This window comes from Rhododendron vialii, chromosome 13a (genome assembly GCF_030253575.1).
Source record: "Rhododendron vialii isolate Sample 1 chromosome 13a, ASM3025357v1".
NCBI classification, from domain to species: Eukaryota; Viridiplantae; Streptophyta; class Magnoliopsida; order Ericales; family Ericaceae; genus Rhododendron; species Rhododendron vialii.
Genome location: NC_080569.1, coordinates 28,527,075 through 28,544,062, shown reverse-complemented (window position 1 = coordinate 28,544,062; position 16,988 = coordinate 28,527,075). Strand labels below are relative to the sequence as shown.

Below are 16,988 nucleotides of genomic sequence, written 5' to 3'. Positions count from 1 at the left end.
ACCACAGATGTTGCTGGAGTAGCATTTGCTCAGCCCCTACCTAGTTTGTTTTTTTGTGTTTCTGTTTCATTTTAATTTCAGGTGTACCAAAAAATATACCATTCTCTGAGTTTATTCACTTGATAAGAGAGAGAATTGAAGTGCAACTGAACGGCCGCCTCCACTGTAGATTAAACTAGTGTTCTCGCCTTCTAATCTATGAACAAGGAAGTGAATACAAAGCAATTTGCCTACTCAATAGAGGGATCGCTAATCCACTGATACCCATAGTACCTAGCTATAACTAATTGTATACCACATTTTAACTAGAAAGACCTCCCAAAAAAAGCAGCAGCAATAAGCTTGTCAACTATCCCCCCATATACAAAAGGACATGTTCTAAGGATGCGGTGTTTTCACAGCAATTCCATCCATGGATAGGTAGATGTGTGACACTTTCAAACAGCCAGGGCGAAAAATCAATTGGATCATGATCTTCTATCCATCTTCCTTTCACTAGATCTTTTCTCCTCTGCTTCACGTCGTCTTTGTTGCCTGCAATGTAAATGCCAAACAATACTGTACATTCTGAGCTTCTAAATATCGTCTATAAGAAAAGTTTTTGCCAATGCAAAACAAGATCACTAAATTTTCTGACAACCTTGACTCAAAATGCAAGAAACCAGCGTGGATCAAGATGCCAACAGAATGATTGCCTAAATTTACTACACTTATAATTTTGCCAATTCTAAGTTGATAAATGATAGGAAAGTCACAAGATGGTTTTTCTCTTAGGTTAGTGTTAAATTTCTTGGAGGTTTTCAACCTAAAACCATTTGGCAATAGGTGGAGTAGCCTCTAGAATTTATTAACCAAACTTGGGTGGCTTAAATGAGCGATGTGGGACAAGTCTAACACTCCCCCTCACGTGCAGCCCGGATGCACATGGAGGTGACGACTAGGAGCTGACTGACTGACATGGACGACAGAGATGACAGACTTTCCCACGACAGGTGAAGCCACCCAAGACCTAGATCTGATACCATGTTAGATTTCTTGGAGGGTTTTAACCTAAAACCAATTGGCTATAGGTAGAGTAGCCTCTAGAATTTATTAACCAAATTTGGGTGGCTTAGATGAGCGATGTGGGACAAATCTAACAGTTAGCACTTGTCACACTGTTCAAGCAGCAGCTACAATTTCACCTACTTTCACCAAAACGAAGAATAAGTTCTCCTATTCAATCGTTGACCCTAGAGCTCGTACCTAATCCTTTAAGTTTCGACTCTTCAGCATGGATGTACCTAATCATACCATTGCACCTCACTTCCCTTCAGAAGCTGATTCGTTCATTCAACACATGAGCGTACGACAACTGACGACATACCTATGATTAACGTTATTTTAAAATTGGCTAACCTGGACTTTCCCAACAGCTCTTAGATTACGCAGTTTGAATAAATCTCTATAGAGCTGTAGATGCAAGGTTTGACTCATGCTTGGGACATGTGGTAGCTTACTAATATTGGCAAGCTTAGAAGTACAGACATTTCAAAGAAGGTGATGTGTCCCTGTCCAACACAAGGAAAAGAAACAACAAACCTACAAACAAAACAAACTTTACCATACCAAGAAGGCTAGAACTAAAAAGAGGTAATACTATTTCCAGTAAGGAAGAACTGAAACCTTTCTTTGGATACCAGTTGAGCTAGAAGGCCATTGATCTAAAACCTTACGAAATTTTGTTCAAGACAGCCAAATGAAATATGCAAATTCTGACATGAAGAAGAGGGGGGAACAAAAGTTTTGACTCCCAAAAAACAATGAAATCCTAAACGTAAGCAAACCTAATAGAATGGCCTCATTACTAGTACAGATACCATTTGGAAATGCGTCACCCCATCCGTAAACTGCGGGAGTCGATGTTAAAAATGAGAGCTACAAAGCAGAATACGTGGTTGCTCAGTTGCTGATAAAGTAAATTGGTCAGCTCCCCAGACGAAAAAAGAATAAAAGCTTATAGAATAATATTGTTTAACCCACGTAGATAGAACCTGCGAAACATAAACCCAATCCCAAAATTTTGGTTCAACAGAGTCATGCTCGCATAGAACCCAAAAAGATAGTAAGCCTAACAAGCAAGTAAGTTTCAGTTCAAAGAAGTCTCCACATTTCTCCTATTCGTATTTATATGTTAAATGGCAACCTCGTACTCTCTCTAAGATTTAAACAATAAACTTGCAACAAAAAGAAAAAAAGTGGTGGCTTGCCATGGGTGTCCTACTTGACCAAAGCACCCCTCAAATTATTTGGCGTTGGCATGTAGTTACAGGGGTAGTTTAGGTATGGTGTGGTTCTTTTTTCTATACGTTCAAGGCTGATAGTTAACTCTAGCAGCTTCACTGAACACAATTTCTGAGGGTTCTGGCGCAGTATTTGCGACAGTTCTGCAGAATTATTTGTCCCTGAACTGAAGACCAAACTTAAATTGAACAAAGAATATTAAAGACCCAGAATTACCAAAGAGAACTGCAAATACAGACATGTACAAGGCTAATATAGAACTTACGCGAAAGCAGTGTAACCAGTACCGGCATTAGCAGCAGTTAATAATGCTGCATGTGCCCCAGTTACAGATACAGAATCATGACCTCCAGGAGGCAGCACATTTCTTCGATCACCATCCACCTGAAACCAGATGATGGACAACATTACTCATCCATACTAGTTATACCAGAATCATGTAGCACCCAAGGTGGCTGGCTGATGAGCCAGCGTTAATGCATTAGATGAAAACCTTATCCCACTTTGACTTCTTATTTTGCCTACCATCCCGAGTCATAGAATCAACTGCAGCTGTTACTGAATGCAACCCACCAGCAGCCACAGTTGATAAACCTGCGAATGATAACAATACAACTAGAAATGTCAGGTCATGACTTGCTGCGCAGAGTCTGCAGACCACCAGCCAAAAAACGAGTACTTTTAAAACACTTAAAAAAAATTAAAACCGAATCCTTCATAAACCTGCTATTGTGATATTTAGTTTTGGTGATGGAGCAACCACTCCAGGCTGTGCTCCAGCTGTAATGAAGTCAACCTTTTGATTCTTCTTCTTTTCTTGTTCCTTCCTCTCCATTTCACGCTTCATATCAGCCTCTGATAAAATAAATATAAACCATGAGGGCGTGAATTTTACGTTCACAAAAATATAGTACTATCCAATATAGGAAAAGGCCAATTCTATTATCGGGAGTGTCTGTAGTCTTCCAACTCATCCTACACAATTAGACAAGTGAAGTTCACGCAAGGCAAAGAACACAGGATAGCTCCTGTTCAACTACTTGATTGTTTCAGTTCATGTTGAAGGTCATATGTCTCCTTCATATTCGTATATTTCCTTGTCTATGATGCATAAAGCCTCTCTGAACATTTTTATTCCTTTGTTGAGATCCAATCTTATCCTATGGGTTCACAATCAACACTATAAACTATTATCCATCATATATTCATCATTCACAGGGTTATAGATTTATCATTTATATGAGTACGACAGTCAACTTGAAAAAGAAGCACCATTATTCTTGTTCTATAAATCTTGACAGAGGTATCAAAATGTTCTCAAGTTGAATTTAGTCTAGGCCAAACAAACAATGATAAGAGCGGCCGCAAAGACAATCAGAAAAGCTAGTCGAGAGAGAACACGTGCAATCTCAAAGATGACAATGCCAAAGTCGAGACAAATAAACAACCTTTAATGATCTAGTTGTCTCACAAAGGGAAAAACAGAACAGGAGAGCATCCACAGAGGGACACCTCCTCCAACATTTTGACTCAAAAGAATTGTGAACCCATTTGTTCCTTACTTTACTAGCAATAGCATCATAAGCACATTAGCCAGTTTCGCATACTAAAAGCATTTTATCGTATCATGACAATCAAATACTAAGAACCCAAGAATCAAGCAACACATGCCAACCCAAGAAACCCAACATGTGAAATAAAAATCTGGCAAACAAATGCTATGCACATCTAACAGAAGACCAATGCTGTGCAATGTGTCCATTGGGTGTTTGCATATGCGTCTATAGTTGGGCAATACAATGGGATGGGAGGAGGAGGTTGTTTTAGAGCACGAGGAAATTTTAATGACCTATTTCATCATAGTAGTCGCTTTTGTCATATCCATGAGGATCAAATACGTCTTTACTGAAGCAAGAACCAATCTGATCAATCTCTTGATATGTCACTGCATGCAGCAAGAAGTCAGGATTCCGGTATTCCTTTTTATTGCGCACTTCCGCGTTGTAGCTTATCCCACGTCGCTTTTTCACTTCGAGAAACTTTTCGATTCTTCTCTGCATTTAGAAAAGGATGAACTACAATAAACTTAGAGTATCCATATTTTACAACGAGTTAAATATCACTGAATCTAGCTATAAAAATAGTTAGAATGCACTTCCCAATAACTACTGCTGTGAGATAGGAACATCAATTGCCTGATTTCTGGAAGGTCTGGCCGACCAAGGGAACTCAAATGACAACGGCCAAAAACCCAACATCCATTCAGTTTAAATAGTGTTTTTCATAAAATTAGCTAGCAACTCGCTTAATTTTTTAGGGGTAGATATAGCAAGTTAAGTGTCAAAACAGCTCCTGACGAAAACATTTAGGGCTTGTTCGTTTGGGGGCTTTAAAGCCCTTGCACACGGTCCCCAATACATTTTCTCTATCTATCTATCTCCACTCAAACCTCCTTCAAAACCCAAAACGAACAAGCCCTTAACGACAAATTATAAGTACCCGACTGACGGAATGAAAACTACTGCATCTGTTCAAACATGAAACAATGGTTTGCAATTGTTTAATCTTTTTAGTAAAATCAAAAGCCCTTTAGATAAAGCAATCTTTCAAAAAGCAACTTCTAATCGGAGAAATCCAGTTCAGAAAGGCACTTACTTGAAGTTCATCTGAGCACTTAGCTGTTGGTGGTGGGGGAAGAAACCTGTCCAATGGATCAACATCCTCAACCACTTCCACAGAAACTGTAACCGAAACTTCCACAGATTGTGATTCATTCACAGTAGAGTTGATTAAGTGTGAATCTGATGCATCCAGTTCAGATAACTGAGGAGTAACTGCCTGGGTGCTAGGCGTCTGCGTTGTTCCAGATGGTTCCTGAATATCAACTATAAATGCAAACAATTTGTAAACATCCAGACAAAATAAAGCAGACTCTCACAGAAAACTTCTTTCTTCTCTAATACCATCAGCTAAAAGTGAGTCTACCCATTCCAAAAAAGTATGAATTACCCGACTATACAAGTACGCACCAAAAGTAAACCAAAATATGAATGTTCTGCATGATCATGCAAAAACTTTTAATTTCAAAAACACTGGCTGCCATATCATAAGTTGAAAATTCAACAATTTTATTTACCCTGCCAAGCGTCAACGACTCAAAAATTATCCCTTCACTACAAAAATTATCCCTTCACTACAAAAGAAGGTTAATTTCCATAATAGAATCCAAAAACTGCCAATCAATCATCATACAAAGCAAGGTCATTCAGGAGGGTAAAAAAAAAAAAAAAAGCTTCCACAACATAGAAGTTGAATAGATCCATTTAAAAAAAAGAAATCTCTGTCACCAAAGCTGAAGATAAGTGCCCATGAACAGTGGGTACGGCTTGTTATTAGCTAGTACTTACTGAACGATGAATAGCTTCCAGCCTTCCACCAACAAAGAAACACACCATCACCAAAAAGATAAATCCTCGCAGAACTCCAACCCATTGTAACTACCAGAAAAAATTAGAAAGCAGTATCCAACTGGAAAAGAGAGCTTCAGGAGTCTATGAAGCACAGATACACATACATGGACATGGACACGTCATGGATAAAGTGAATTTAAGTAAACCAAATTTATGGTTATGCCTATACATTCCCATAAGTTTAATTCCTAAGTTTAAAAAATGCATAAAGATTAAGTTATGAAGAATCTACATGTTCACAGGACTCCATAAGTGCGTAAAGAATAGCAATACTCATTATAGTGCTTTAGTTATTAAATCATATGCTTTATCTCTTATGTGAGTTTATGTAGCATGTAATTTGAAAATGTAGGATGACAGTTTGCAATTACTATACAAAGGTTATATTCCAAACTATAAAATTTTGATGATCACATGTTCACAAGTTTCCAAGGAGTGTCAATCGCATATTTCTTAGTTTCTAAGCTATGGACGCCAAACAAGTGTTGAAGAAATTGCAAAAAAAAAAAAAAAGTGTCGGACATGTATCCAAATTAAGATTTTTGTTTCTTAAATATGGACACAAAAAACAGAGCATAGGACACGTGTACCAGAAGTGTCAGTGTCCGACACATGTCGGACAAGGACACGTGACCTTCTCTGAAATGCTCACGCTTATTAGCATATATCTGTATACATCCAATATTCATACACTAAAGAAAGACACACGGTCGTGGAAATAAGGAAGAGGCTGCTGGAAAGAACACATGGCCGTGGCCTCATAAAGTGTCAAAAGACTCCCTTACGCGGCCGTAACACACATGAGGAAAAGAAGTGACGACCGTGGCGCACGTGCCAAAATGGACACGCGACCGCTTAATCAACTAAACGGCTGTCATATCAAAGTGATGGCCATGGCTTTTTCCGGGCTTTCAAGGGTTTATTTTGTGTTTCAAAGGTTTGGAAGGGATTTCCTTGCACAACAAGGTTGTCTTAGTTATTCCTTTGGCTCTGCCAGAGCACTGCTTTGCTAATAGGGACTAGCTTCATCATTGGGTCCCAAGGTGGGGAGCTTAGTTCATTCACGTAACCAAATTGGGGTGTCTATAATATTCATCAGGAATCTTACAATCACAAAAGAAAAGGGAAATTTTTAGATTCTCTCTCCATCAAATTTGAACTTATCCTCATTATCTCACATATCAAAATGGAAACATTTAGGTATCTTCTCTCCATGTAATTTATGTTAACCGTAGTTCTACTTTTAGTTTCGCCACCAGCAATAGATACAGGGACAAGGCAAATTGGTCTCTCCCAATTTCGACGTTGTGAAGACTTTTACTACTTCCAAAATTTCACCATTCTAATAATCGAGGTGATGTCTATCTTTTTCACTAAAGGATAAAATTGCAAGACCATCCGTTAATCAGTAGCTCCAGCAGTTCCCAAATGGTTTTCGATTTCCACTGATATGTGCATGGTCTCTCTTCATAGCCACAAAATGAGGATGAAGACAAAGTGGCCAAATCAGGGTGAGCTCTGCATTATTGCCATGCTATCTCTGTATTTCGTCGAAATATAATGTTAAGTTAATTGACGCTCAATGCTAATTTCTCGTTTATTTTCACTCGTACGAGTATCTATGTCTCTGGATACCTCTTTGTTTGTCAATGTAGATGGCTTATATCATCGACAATAAGTTCCAAATATTTCTGTTTTGGACTGAAATATATAATTATAACTTGTAGGCCAATAATCCCCATGACAAAAACTACGTGCACACCATAATATCTGTTGAAAGGCTGTGTTTTCGGATGCTCCCCATGACGAACACTACGTGAACACCATAATATCTGTCGAAAGGTTGTGTTTACGGATGCTCTACTTTAATGTTATTCACAACAATTATAACGCAGATGAGTACTAAAGCGGACACATAAAATATGGCTCAATAATTACTCTTAGTTTAAGTGGGTCGGACACGCAGTTCTCCATAACTATGTAACGACATTTAACTGTGTTCAAATGAATTGTCCAACATGAGCCTTCCTTACCATTAGTCATTTGAAGCTGGGCACCAATCGTGACAACACCAGTGCCTGTTATCTCCCCCTCCTGCAATCAACCAGCACCAAAAAATGAAAACCGACAAATTACACGTCTGATATATCTTAGGCAGTTAGGTGTCTATGACTAAGAAATCAATACATATCAACGCATCATAGACATTTACTAAGATGTGATTCCCGAAAGGTTGGAATTTGGCATATCATTGTCTTAAACAAGTTGGAAAAATGGTATGGTAATGGCTAATCATATTTAGAATGTGTAGTTGATCTCTGGCTCAGGAAGTGTTATGGCTAAATAATCATATTTGAACTTCAGTTACAATGTCTCGCAGATCTCTGGCTCAGGAAGGTTCAACCTTCGGCTCCTATCAAGTATGGGAGAAATTCAAAGGCTACGTTTAAGGAGTACTCGAGTCTTATGTCCGTCTAGATTCTTCATTGTTTATTGTATCTTATCTATTACGCAAATTTGGTACGCAAACTTATGGTCATATCTATACCTAACTAACTGGTTGAATATATCTAATTTAATAGATCCGCATGATACATGTGTCTTACTTTTCAGAGTATTAACGTATACTCATGTCTTCGTTGTCAGTGACCCGTGTCCGTATCCGTCCTTCTTACCCATTAATATTACTCAATCAACAAGGATCATCATTGGTTGCCACAAAAACTCAAGAGAAAAGTCAAATCCCTAATACCAAATAAGGCACCTTTTTGGATAGATATACAGGACTCCAGAAGATGAGAAGAAGGATTCTGAGTTCAATTTCTGCAATAACACCAGGTGGTCTTAAAAATGCCCTAGGTAACTTGTAAAGTAGGATGGACAATGGATGATAGGTATCAGATAATTATTAATTACCGCAGCCAAATCCTTCTACAACTAGAATACAGAACACGAAAGATTTGAAAACCAAATCACTCTTATTAAATACTACCTATTATATTCCATCACAATAAAGGTCCCAAACTATTGTGCATACCAATGCTCTGGACTATCGATGAAGGAAGCAAGGTAATGTGCACAGAAATTGAATTGGGTCTCTAGACATGCCCTCTCTGATGCCATTTGGCTTTGATTTGAGGGCATAATTCCGCAACAAAACAGGTATATGGAGCCACTGTTTCAATGGTATTATGAGAGCAGCCGCTTTGTGCATGTTGCCAAAGGTTAGGCCTGTCTCCAATCTTCTCCAGCCCATACCCCCAAACTACGTGGGTTCTGTTGTAGTGGTAAAGCTCCCAAAATCAATGTTGAAATCCATCAGCAAATATTGGCCCCTAACCCATACACACAACTATCAAACCTAGATTTGAAAAATTCTTATCGAATAAGTAAAGCCAAATCCATTCCGTCCCATTGGGATTGGGAGATTCAATAAGAAAAGCACACAAATGACAACTTTATATTTCTCCATTAATGGTGAGTCTTGGTGTAAAACCGCATTTGCTTGTTTTCTCACACGGTGCGTTTCCGCTAAACTACATGGACTATACACCGATTTCTAAGCAGGTCATTCTCCTCACATACATCAACCAAATATCATTTAGGGTAAACAACTTGACTATTGCCATTAGCCAGTAGCATTTAGTTTAGCGGAACACACCCTAAACCCTCCAAAATGAGTTATCCAATTTTTATCACATATATCCAAACCCCTCCATCCCAAACAAACATTCCTATGAACAAACTTCTATCCAAACACGGAGAACAAAGAAGTACCTCAGCTTCAGGGGACAAAGCCGCCTCATCGTGCCCGTAATCAACGATAGTGAGCCTCCCCATTCTACTTCTACTCGCATCCGCAACCAGGACCGCCTGCGGGGGCTGCGGCGGGGATGAGAGAGAGAGCTGCTGCGGGGTTAACGGACGAGACACGGTGCCGTTAGAGAGCGGAGGCGTGTCGTTACTCCTATTGCTCTTTGTATCGTCGTCATCGTTGGGAGTGGTGGTGGTGGTTTTTATGTCGTTGGCGTCGTCTTCGATTGGGGGTTCTTGTTGGTGATGAATGTCTTCCATCTCGTCGTCGTCGTCGGAGTATGTGGAGGAGATTAGATTGATGCCTTCCGATTCTCCTCTTCGTGCCGCCATGACCTTAGGGTTTCCTGAATTTGGAGAGAGAGAGCCGGGGGGGGGGGGGGGGGGAGGGAACAGCTGTATCGAATTGAAAAAGGGATGCGGAGAGGAACCTGTTTACAGTGTGGAGAAGCGAAAGAGGAAGAGAACCCTATTGCCACGACTGGAGTTTCCAATGGTAATTTGGTAGCAGTCATTTACAAAGGTAATTGATTTTGTTACTCCAGTTTTTATAATTTTATTTTATTTTTACTTTTTAGTATTAAAAAAATATTACAGTGTGGTTATCAAAAATTGTAAAATGTCAAAATTGTTGTCTATTGAAAAATTTAAATGGAATAGTAGTACCTCCCTTTCAAGGCCGTGGAAATTAAAAAATGCTAAAAATAGCTCAGTGAAATGTTATAAAAGTGTATTAAAATTCATGAAAGTGTTTATACGGAATTCTATATAATGTTTCCTTTTATCAAAAAATTATAGAGAGTATGGTTATATTTTTCTGAGCTATATTATATACTTACATTGAAATTTATGTAAATTTCTATTTACTTCAACTTTGTACAATTATTTAGCACAGGTAATATTATAAAATAATTTGTCGAAGATTCAAAATTTTAACACATGCCTTGAATCCCATAGCATAGTGGAGCCTCCCACCCAAATTACGGTTTGATTTTTCTTTAAAAGTTTATCTGTAACTTAAGTACTTTAGATAAGTTATTTTCATTAAATGAACTTTTAGTTGATGTATGTGAGGAGAATGACATGTTTCAAAATCTGTAATTTTTTTTTTGCTTCAGCCTTTTAGACAACAAGGAAAACCATCTTTTTTTTTTTTTTTAGAACACATCCTAAGTTGTGTGAGGCAAATTTATTCCAATCAAATGTCACATTACAGATAAAAAAAAATGTCACATTTGGATTTCGGCCCAATTGAAGATGGCATTCTCAGGCCCATCAACAACTTTAAAATCATGGATTAATTGATGGGAAAATGACGGCTGTGATGTATTTTGATAATTAATATCCGTCAAGGACATTTTCAGTAAGAAATGTTCTCTATATGTCCTTGGCGATATTAATTATCAAAACACGTCCTGAGCCGTCATTTTCCCTTACTTGATCGTGTTAACCTTTTTTCATTCTTTGTGAAAAAAAAATAATAATAATTCATATTCTTATCAGTTCCAATACATTGCGCCAGTTTGTAATTTTTTTTCGTTAATTATTTGGATTCATATTTGTAGTAAATAACGTGATGTGTTTTATGTCTGCCAATTATATTTTCTAATGCCGCTAAGAGAATCTCCATCAAAGGTAACAAACACCAAATTTGTTACCTCTGACAGACTTTAGGTACTTCAGTAGTGGTAGCAAACACCAAACTAATTTAATTTCCATTTGACCAAAAAAAAACACCAAACTAATTTAACCCAACCTTCAAACTAAAGTATAATATTCTATTGATTCTTTAATCATATATACAATCATATACGGTATATCATAAATAAACATGTAGTATAATTTATATACAAACAAATATAATACATAAATATAAACATAATATGCATAATATATCCAAATACATTATACATGTAATATCTACAAATATGTATACCAATGTTATACTATCAATTATTACTTTATGAAAACAGAATTGTAATTATAAAATATTATGTATAAATATCAAGTATAAATATCAACATGCGTTAAATATAAATATAGATATAATCATATAAGTTTATATCTATAATATTTAATAGTTATAGATATAAACTTATATGATTATATGAATTGTAGTAATAGTTATAAAAAATTAACAAATTTTATAGTATTTTATGTAAATATAAGATACAAATATTATGTTTATAAACACATACATAATCAAATAAATATGTATATACTATAAATATATACATAATATGTGTAAAATAAACATATAGGTATGTAAGTACAATAATAATGAAGTAAATGGTTAATGTACGATAAGTATGCATAATATTTTAAATTATGTTCAAAATTAATAACAATAACAATAAAAATAAAAATAATGTAATAACTTTGTAGAGTCTGCTGGAGTGCGCATTTGATTACTCATCCATCAAATTTGTAGAAATATAGCAAAGTACTGTACAATTTTGAAGCTAGTTTTTGTAAACTCTATTGGAGATGCTCTAAAAGCAAATAAAGCTATTCTTTGCCAATTATGTGAGCAAGATAGCATGCAAGGAACTTACTAAATTTTTTTGCAGGTTTAACTCTTATCACAAGCAGACAAAGAATTCTTGAGGCCACTAGAGATTTTCCTTCTCACTAATTTAAAATTTTCAAAATTAGTCAAAGTGTGGGTGAGCCCTCCAAACAAAATCTATTCTTAGAGCATCTCCAATCCAACACCCTCCAAATCTCTATTTGAGAGGATCAAATTAATCTATTTTATTTGAAAAGTAGATTTAGAGGATTGTACTATTTATCTCAACTCCAACCCAATACTCTATTTCTCAACTCCAACACATATTTGGAGGAGATCTTCTATTTTTTCATTCATCCTCTATATTTAGAGGATCAAAATTCATCCTCCCAAATAGAGGAGAGTTTTAGAGGATGGGTTGGAGAATATTTTTCCTCCAAAATAAAGAAATGAAGTATGGGTTGGAGATGCTCTTAGTCAATCCTTGCGTAATCAATGCAATTTCAATCAATAGTGAGAGATATATATGTCTGAGTCGTCTGATAGATCACAACCCTCTTTCTATGGGGCTTGAGATTGGTGGTGCAGGAAGTAAGTTTCTAAACATGATACAGACAGATGAATTAGGGCATCTCCAACGAAGGTAGCAAAGTCAAAAAAATCAAATTATAATTGAATTTTAAAGACTCGTGTCACCAAAGACATTTCAAAAGATGTAGCAAACCATGAGAAATTGCTTTTCAAATTGTCATATCATTAAGATCTTCTCATGATGTAAAATGAGACTCAACGTAGTTCATTTGACGATTCAAGTTGTTCATTTTGTATCTTGATAAGTAGGTCGTCCATTGAAAAAATCAAATTATTTGAACATGGTATTTATTTGAGTAGAGTGTGTGTGTGTGTGTATATATATATATATCTTAATCTTACAATTGAAGTTCGGGTGTCCATTGAGAATTTTCAGCCAGATCGTTTTCCAGCGACGTTTCGGGGCTTTGGTTTCAGTGGTTGCAGGTAAGATGTTGTCCACCACTGTTCTCAGCCTCCATCTTCTCAGATCTATGACCCGACACTGTTAACCGAGTTTGCTAGGCAACCTCCTCTCAATGATGTGTTCCTATTTTGTGAAGCAGAGGTGGTGGTTACGAGTCTATCAAGGTAGTTACGAAAGAGTGACAGCGGATGTCTCGGCGGTGCTTCTTTTATTTTGTTTTAATAATATCCTCTCTTTGGGGGGTTTTGTCGTCCTTCTCGAGGGGGGGGGGGGGGGGGGGGGGTTGTGTCCTCCTTTGGGGTGGTTTCTTCTCATTCAGCAGGGTGGTACATTTATGCGCTTATATGCTCTTTTTGTTGGAATGTCCGATCTGTAGACTCCCAACCTTCCCCAATTAGAATATTTTGATGAATACTACCAGTACCTCTCAACTTTAAAAAAAAAAAAGGAGTATATATTAAGGCTCCGTTCAGTTGTCGAGAAAGTTGTGTGGGAAATTGGTTCCCAGAAAAAGTGAAGTGAGGTGAAGTAAAAGAAAAAGAAAATTATTTTCCTGTGAGTGTTCATTTGACAAAAGAATTTTGCAAGAATAATTAAGGTTTAATTGTTCAATTGTCAGGAAAAAGAAACTTTCGGGAAAATTTTGTGAGTGTTCACTCATTTTCCTTTTCCCGCGACGCAAAATCCTGTGTTTTTTGCAGGATCACTTTTGCAGGAAAGTAATTCCTGTGGGAAAACTTAAAAACATGTTTCCCACTACTTTCCTACCAACTGAACAATACAAAAATCATGGGAAAGTTGATTTTCCCATCCTTTTCCGTACTTTCCTGGCAACTGAACGGAGCCTAAGGGCTGTTAGAGCTAGCCATTTATTGTTCGAATTGTCCTAATTTTTATCGATGTCCCAACCTATAATTTGCATAGACGAGTCACGTACACATCGGCAAATGAGAAAAATAAAAGCCTCGTATCAGAAAATGAGATTGCGATAGATTATATTTTGTGAAATTGCATTCCAAAACCAAGTGATCGATCGATGGACATCTCATCAATTTCTTAAACGTCTTACATCCATTTTGACCAATAAAACAATATTTTGTTATCTCTCTCAATTAAGTTGTGATAAACAGAAACTATTTCAACTCTCTGCTGCCAAATCTACACGTTTGTACGTAATTTAAAGTCAACTTTCACTTTGATTTGGTGCATTTCCTGGGACACGTATAATCAATACTGGAACCATCTGTGGGTCCAATTAATTATCCCTTAAGTTTAGGCTATTTGCACCCAGTTTTTTTTTTTTTTTCCTAATAAATGCACGTTATCATGCTCTTTTTGCAAAAGTGTTAAGTAATAAGAATAATTAATTGCTCAAAAAAACAGGACTGATAGTTTTAAGAAAGTACTTACTTATAGTAAATAATGCATCATCCTATTAATCAAATCCATAAACAATTGAGAAGTAAGAAAAATGGTAAGACTATTTATGACCATACCAGCGACGGCGGGACCAAAAATTGTTTTTAGGGGTGTAAAATTTAAGAAGATGAAGCATGAGAAATATATCATGATGCAAGATTAAAATTTCACTAGAAAATTCACCTATATATATAGTTATATACATGTACAGTTGATGACTTAAAGCCTGCTTCTTGTATTGATAATGTAAAATCCAAACTTGTTGGAAAAAACCGTAGGTCACAACCTAATATAGGTTCTCTTTCTTGATAAAATTACAAAAATGCTACTTGCAAAACAAGAGGAACACAACCGATCGCTTACCGTCCGTTGTTGTAATTAACGGTTAGGATTCATTCAAGAGTATACTTAAAATCTGGACCGTCGATTTTTTTTTTAGACGGTTGATATGCAAAATTGTGCCACAACTTGTTGCACAACCGTTGTACACACAACATTCTTGATAAAACTATCACGAGATGAGAGAATTAAGGATACCCACCAAACGATCCGAGCCATTCATTAAATATAAAACATTTTTTTCAAGGGTCTCCTAAAAAAAACAGCTCAATTCGGTACCTATAGATACTCGATCCAATCATCTAACTTTTCATTCAGATTTTAGGAAAATGAAAAGCTAGATGATTGAATCGAGCATCTATAGGTGTCGGATTGAGCTGATTGTCTCCTGAAAGCCCTTGAAAAAATGTTCTACATTTGATGAATGGCTCGGATCGTTTTTTGCAGGACCCGTAGTGGGCCCCACAAAAAAACTGTGCGCAATCTGTGTTGGTTTTGTCTGTATCAACAGACTTGTTGAATATGTATTTATAGGATATGCAATGTTTGGTAATAGCAAAACAAGGGTGCCGTGACACCCCACCATATGCCCTTGGTCCATCCCCGGATATAAGAGATTAGTACATTTTATTTTTTTTTGAACCGGATTAGTACGTTATTTGAACGGGAATTCGAACTTGATTGGTTATTTTAGAAGTCAAATACTACTATAATATAATTGACTTTTGATTTTCAGTACTTCCAATGGTTATTTTAGTGTTTTCAACGTGTACGTGTCTCCGACCGAATCGGGGCCGACCATCTGGCTGACTTTATTGCACCATAGTAAAAGTCCGATTGAAGTTGAGAAGTTCCAATTTTAGGAGGAAACGGCCTTAACCTCCCTATTAAGGCTTCGGCTGGGCTTTGTAAAGCCCGGTTCACATGACTAAAAAATGGTGGAGAAAAGATAGAGAAAACAATTTTCAAAAGTTTGGGAGCGCAAGTCCTTAATCGCATAATAATTCTTTAATGTGTCATGCAATCGCGCTATCAATTCTTGCGCTCTCGCGAATATTAATAGTTTGCAGGTAATGGGTTTTAAAGAACGCTCCCGCTCACTCAACCCGCGCGCAAGCTATAATACTACTTATTAGGTTCAGCCACAGTGAGAGATACACAACGAAAATTGAATTCAACACTTTTGACACGGTTATGCGTCTCGACAAGATCTACAAGATTAACGTATCCGATCATTGAATAAAACCGATGTTAGGCTAGAAAATGGCGGACTGGCTTGACACACTTTCTCGTGGAAAACTCCTCTTTTTCCACGCACAGGTTCTCGTGGAAACAGATTGCTCAAAAGATGATGGAATTGTGCGTGGTGGAAAAGCTATAATCCCCCTGCCAATCACAATTTTCTGGCGGTAAAATTCTTCTCTCTTTCCCTTATCTAAAATAGTTGTAGTAGTAGCAGGCACTCATATCACTTGAGCCGTAGAAAAAAGGGCCAAGGCTACTCGTCAGTTTGCAGAGAAACTGCACCCGGTGGCCCTGTCGAGTTTGGGTTTTTTTTCCGGTCATTTTTCAGACCTAATTCAATGATCCGTTCTGTCCAAACTGTAGATCTTGTCAAAACATCCAAGTGTAATTTAAAATGAGTACTGCTATATACACCGACCATTTTGGACCGAAACCGTACCGACGGCCGCGCGCGGCCGTCTCCGGCCACCGGACGGCCGATCCGAGCCGTCCAAAAATTTTAAAAAAAAAAACCGAGGGGCCCAACGCGGGAATCAACGTCATCCGATGTGTGTAGGGTACTTGATCTAAACACCCTATTTTTCGTGTATACATATATACACGAAAAATAGGGTGTTTAGATCAAGTACCCTACACACATCGGATGACGTTGATTCCCGCGTTGGGCCCCTCGGTTTTTTTTTTTAAAATTTTTGGACGGCTCGGATCGGCCGTCCGGTGGCCGGAGACGGCCGCGCGCGGCCGTCGGTACGGTTTCGGTCCAAAAATGGTCGGTACACATAGGATTTTCCTTTTTTTTGCTCTGTTCACATACTATTTGGTCTCCAATGAACTTGATTGTTAAACTACAATTGTGCATTGCGATGAGATATACAATATGAGCAAAACCGATTATCGAATTTGGTTCGGCAAG

At 37.4% G+C, this 16,988-nt stretch overlaps 1 protein-coding gene and 1 non-coding gene across 3 annotated transcripts; one reads left to right on the top strand and one right to left on the bottom strand.

Annotated features, from left to right (window-relative positions):
- Positions 1-123: 123 nt before the first annotated feature.
- LOC131314876 (uncharacterized) lies at positions 124-10,055 on the bottom strand. 2 transcript variants are annotated; one of them, XM_058343787.1, is made up of 8 exons: positions 9,531-10,055; positions 7,787-7,847; positions 4,939-5,168; positions 4,133-4,337; positions 3,007-3,138; positions 2,777-2,877; positions 2,549-2,667; positions 124-558 (listed from the first exon to the last, which is right to left on the bottom strand). In XM_058343787.1, the coding sequence occupies exons 1-8, from the start codon at positions 9,897-9,899 to the stop codon at positions 468-470; spliced, it is 1,308 nt and encodes a 435-aa protein (XP_058199770.1). In that variant the 5' UTR covers positions 9,900-10,055; the 3' UTR covers positions 124-467. The 2 variants fall into 2 exon arrangements, with proteins under 2 accessions (XP_058199770.1, XP_058199771.1); XM_058343788.1 differs by having other exon boundaries at positions 124-534.
- On the top strand, positions 8,807-8,914 carry LOC131315387 (small nucleolar RNA snoR100). Its single transcript, XR_009196721.1, has one exon. It is a non-coding gene; the product is annotated as a small nucleolar RNA snoR100 (small nucleolar RNA).
- Positions 10,056-16,988: the final 6,933 nt, after the last annotated feature.

Bases quoted from the DNA above. Each gene is read 5' to 3' on its own strand.
- LOC131314876 (XM_058343787.1), bottom strand. From the start codon at position 9,899: ATGGCGGCACGAAGAGGAGAATCGGAAGGCATCAATCTAATCTCCTCC. The intron at 5,169-7,786 runs GTAAGGAAGGCT...TTGCATTTATAG, and splicing joins CCAGCTTCAAATGACTAATG to TTGATATTCAGGAACCATCT. The intron at 4,338-4,938 runs GTAAGTGCCTTT...TTCTAAATGCAG, and splicing joins AGTGCTCAGATGAACTTCAA to AGAAGAATCGAAAAGTTTCT.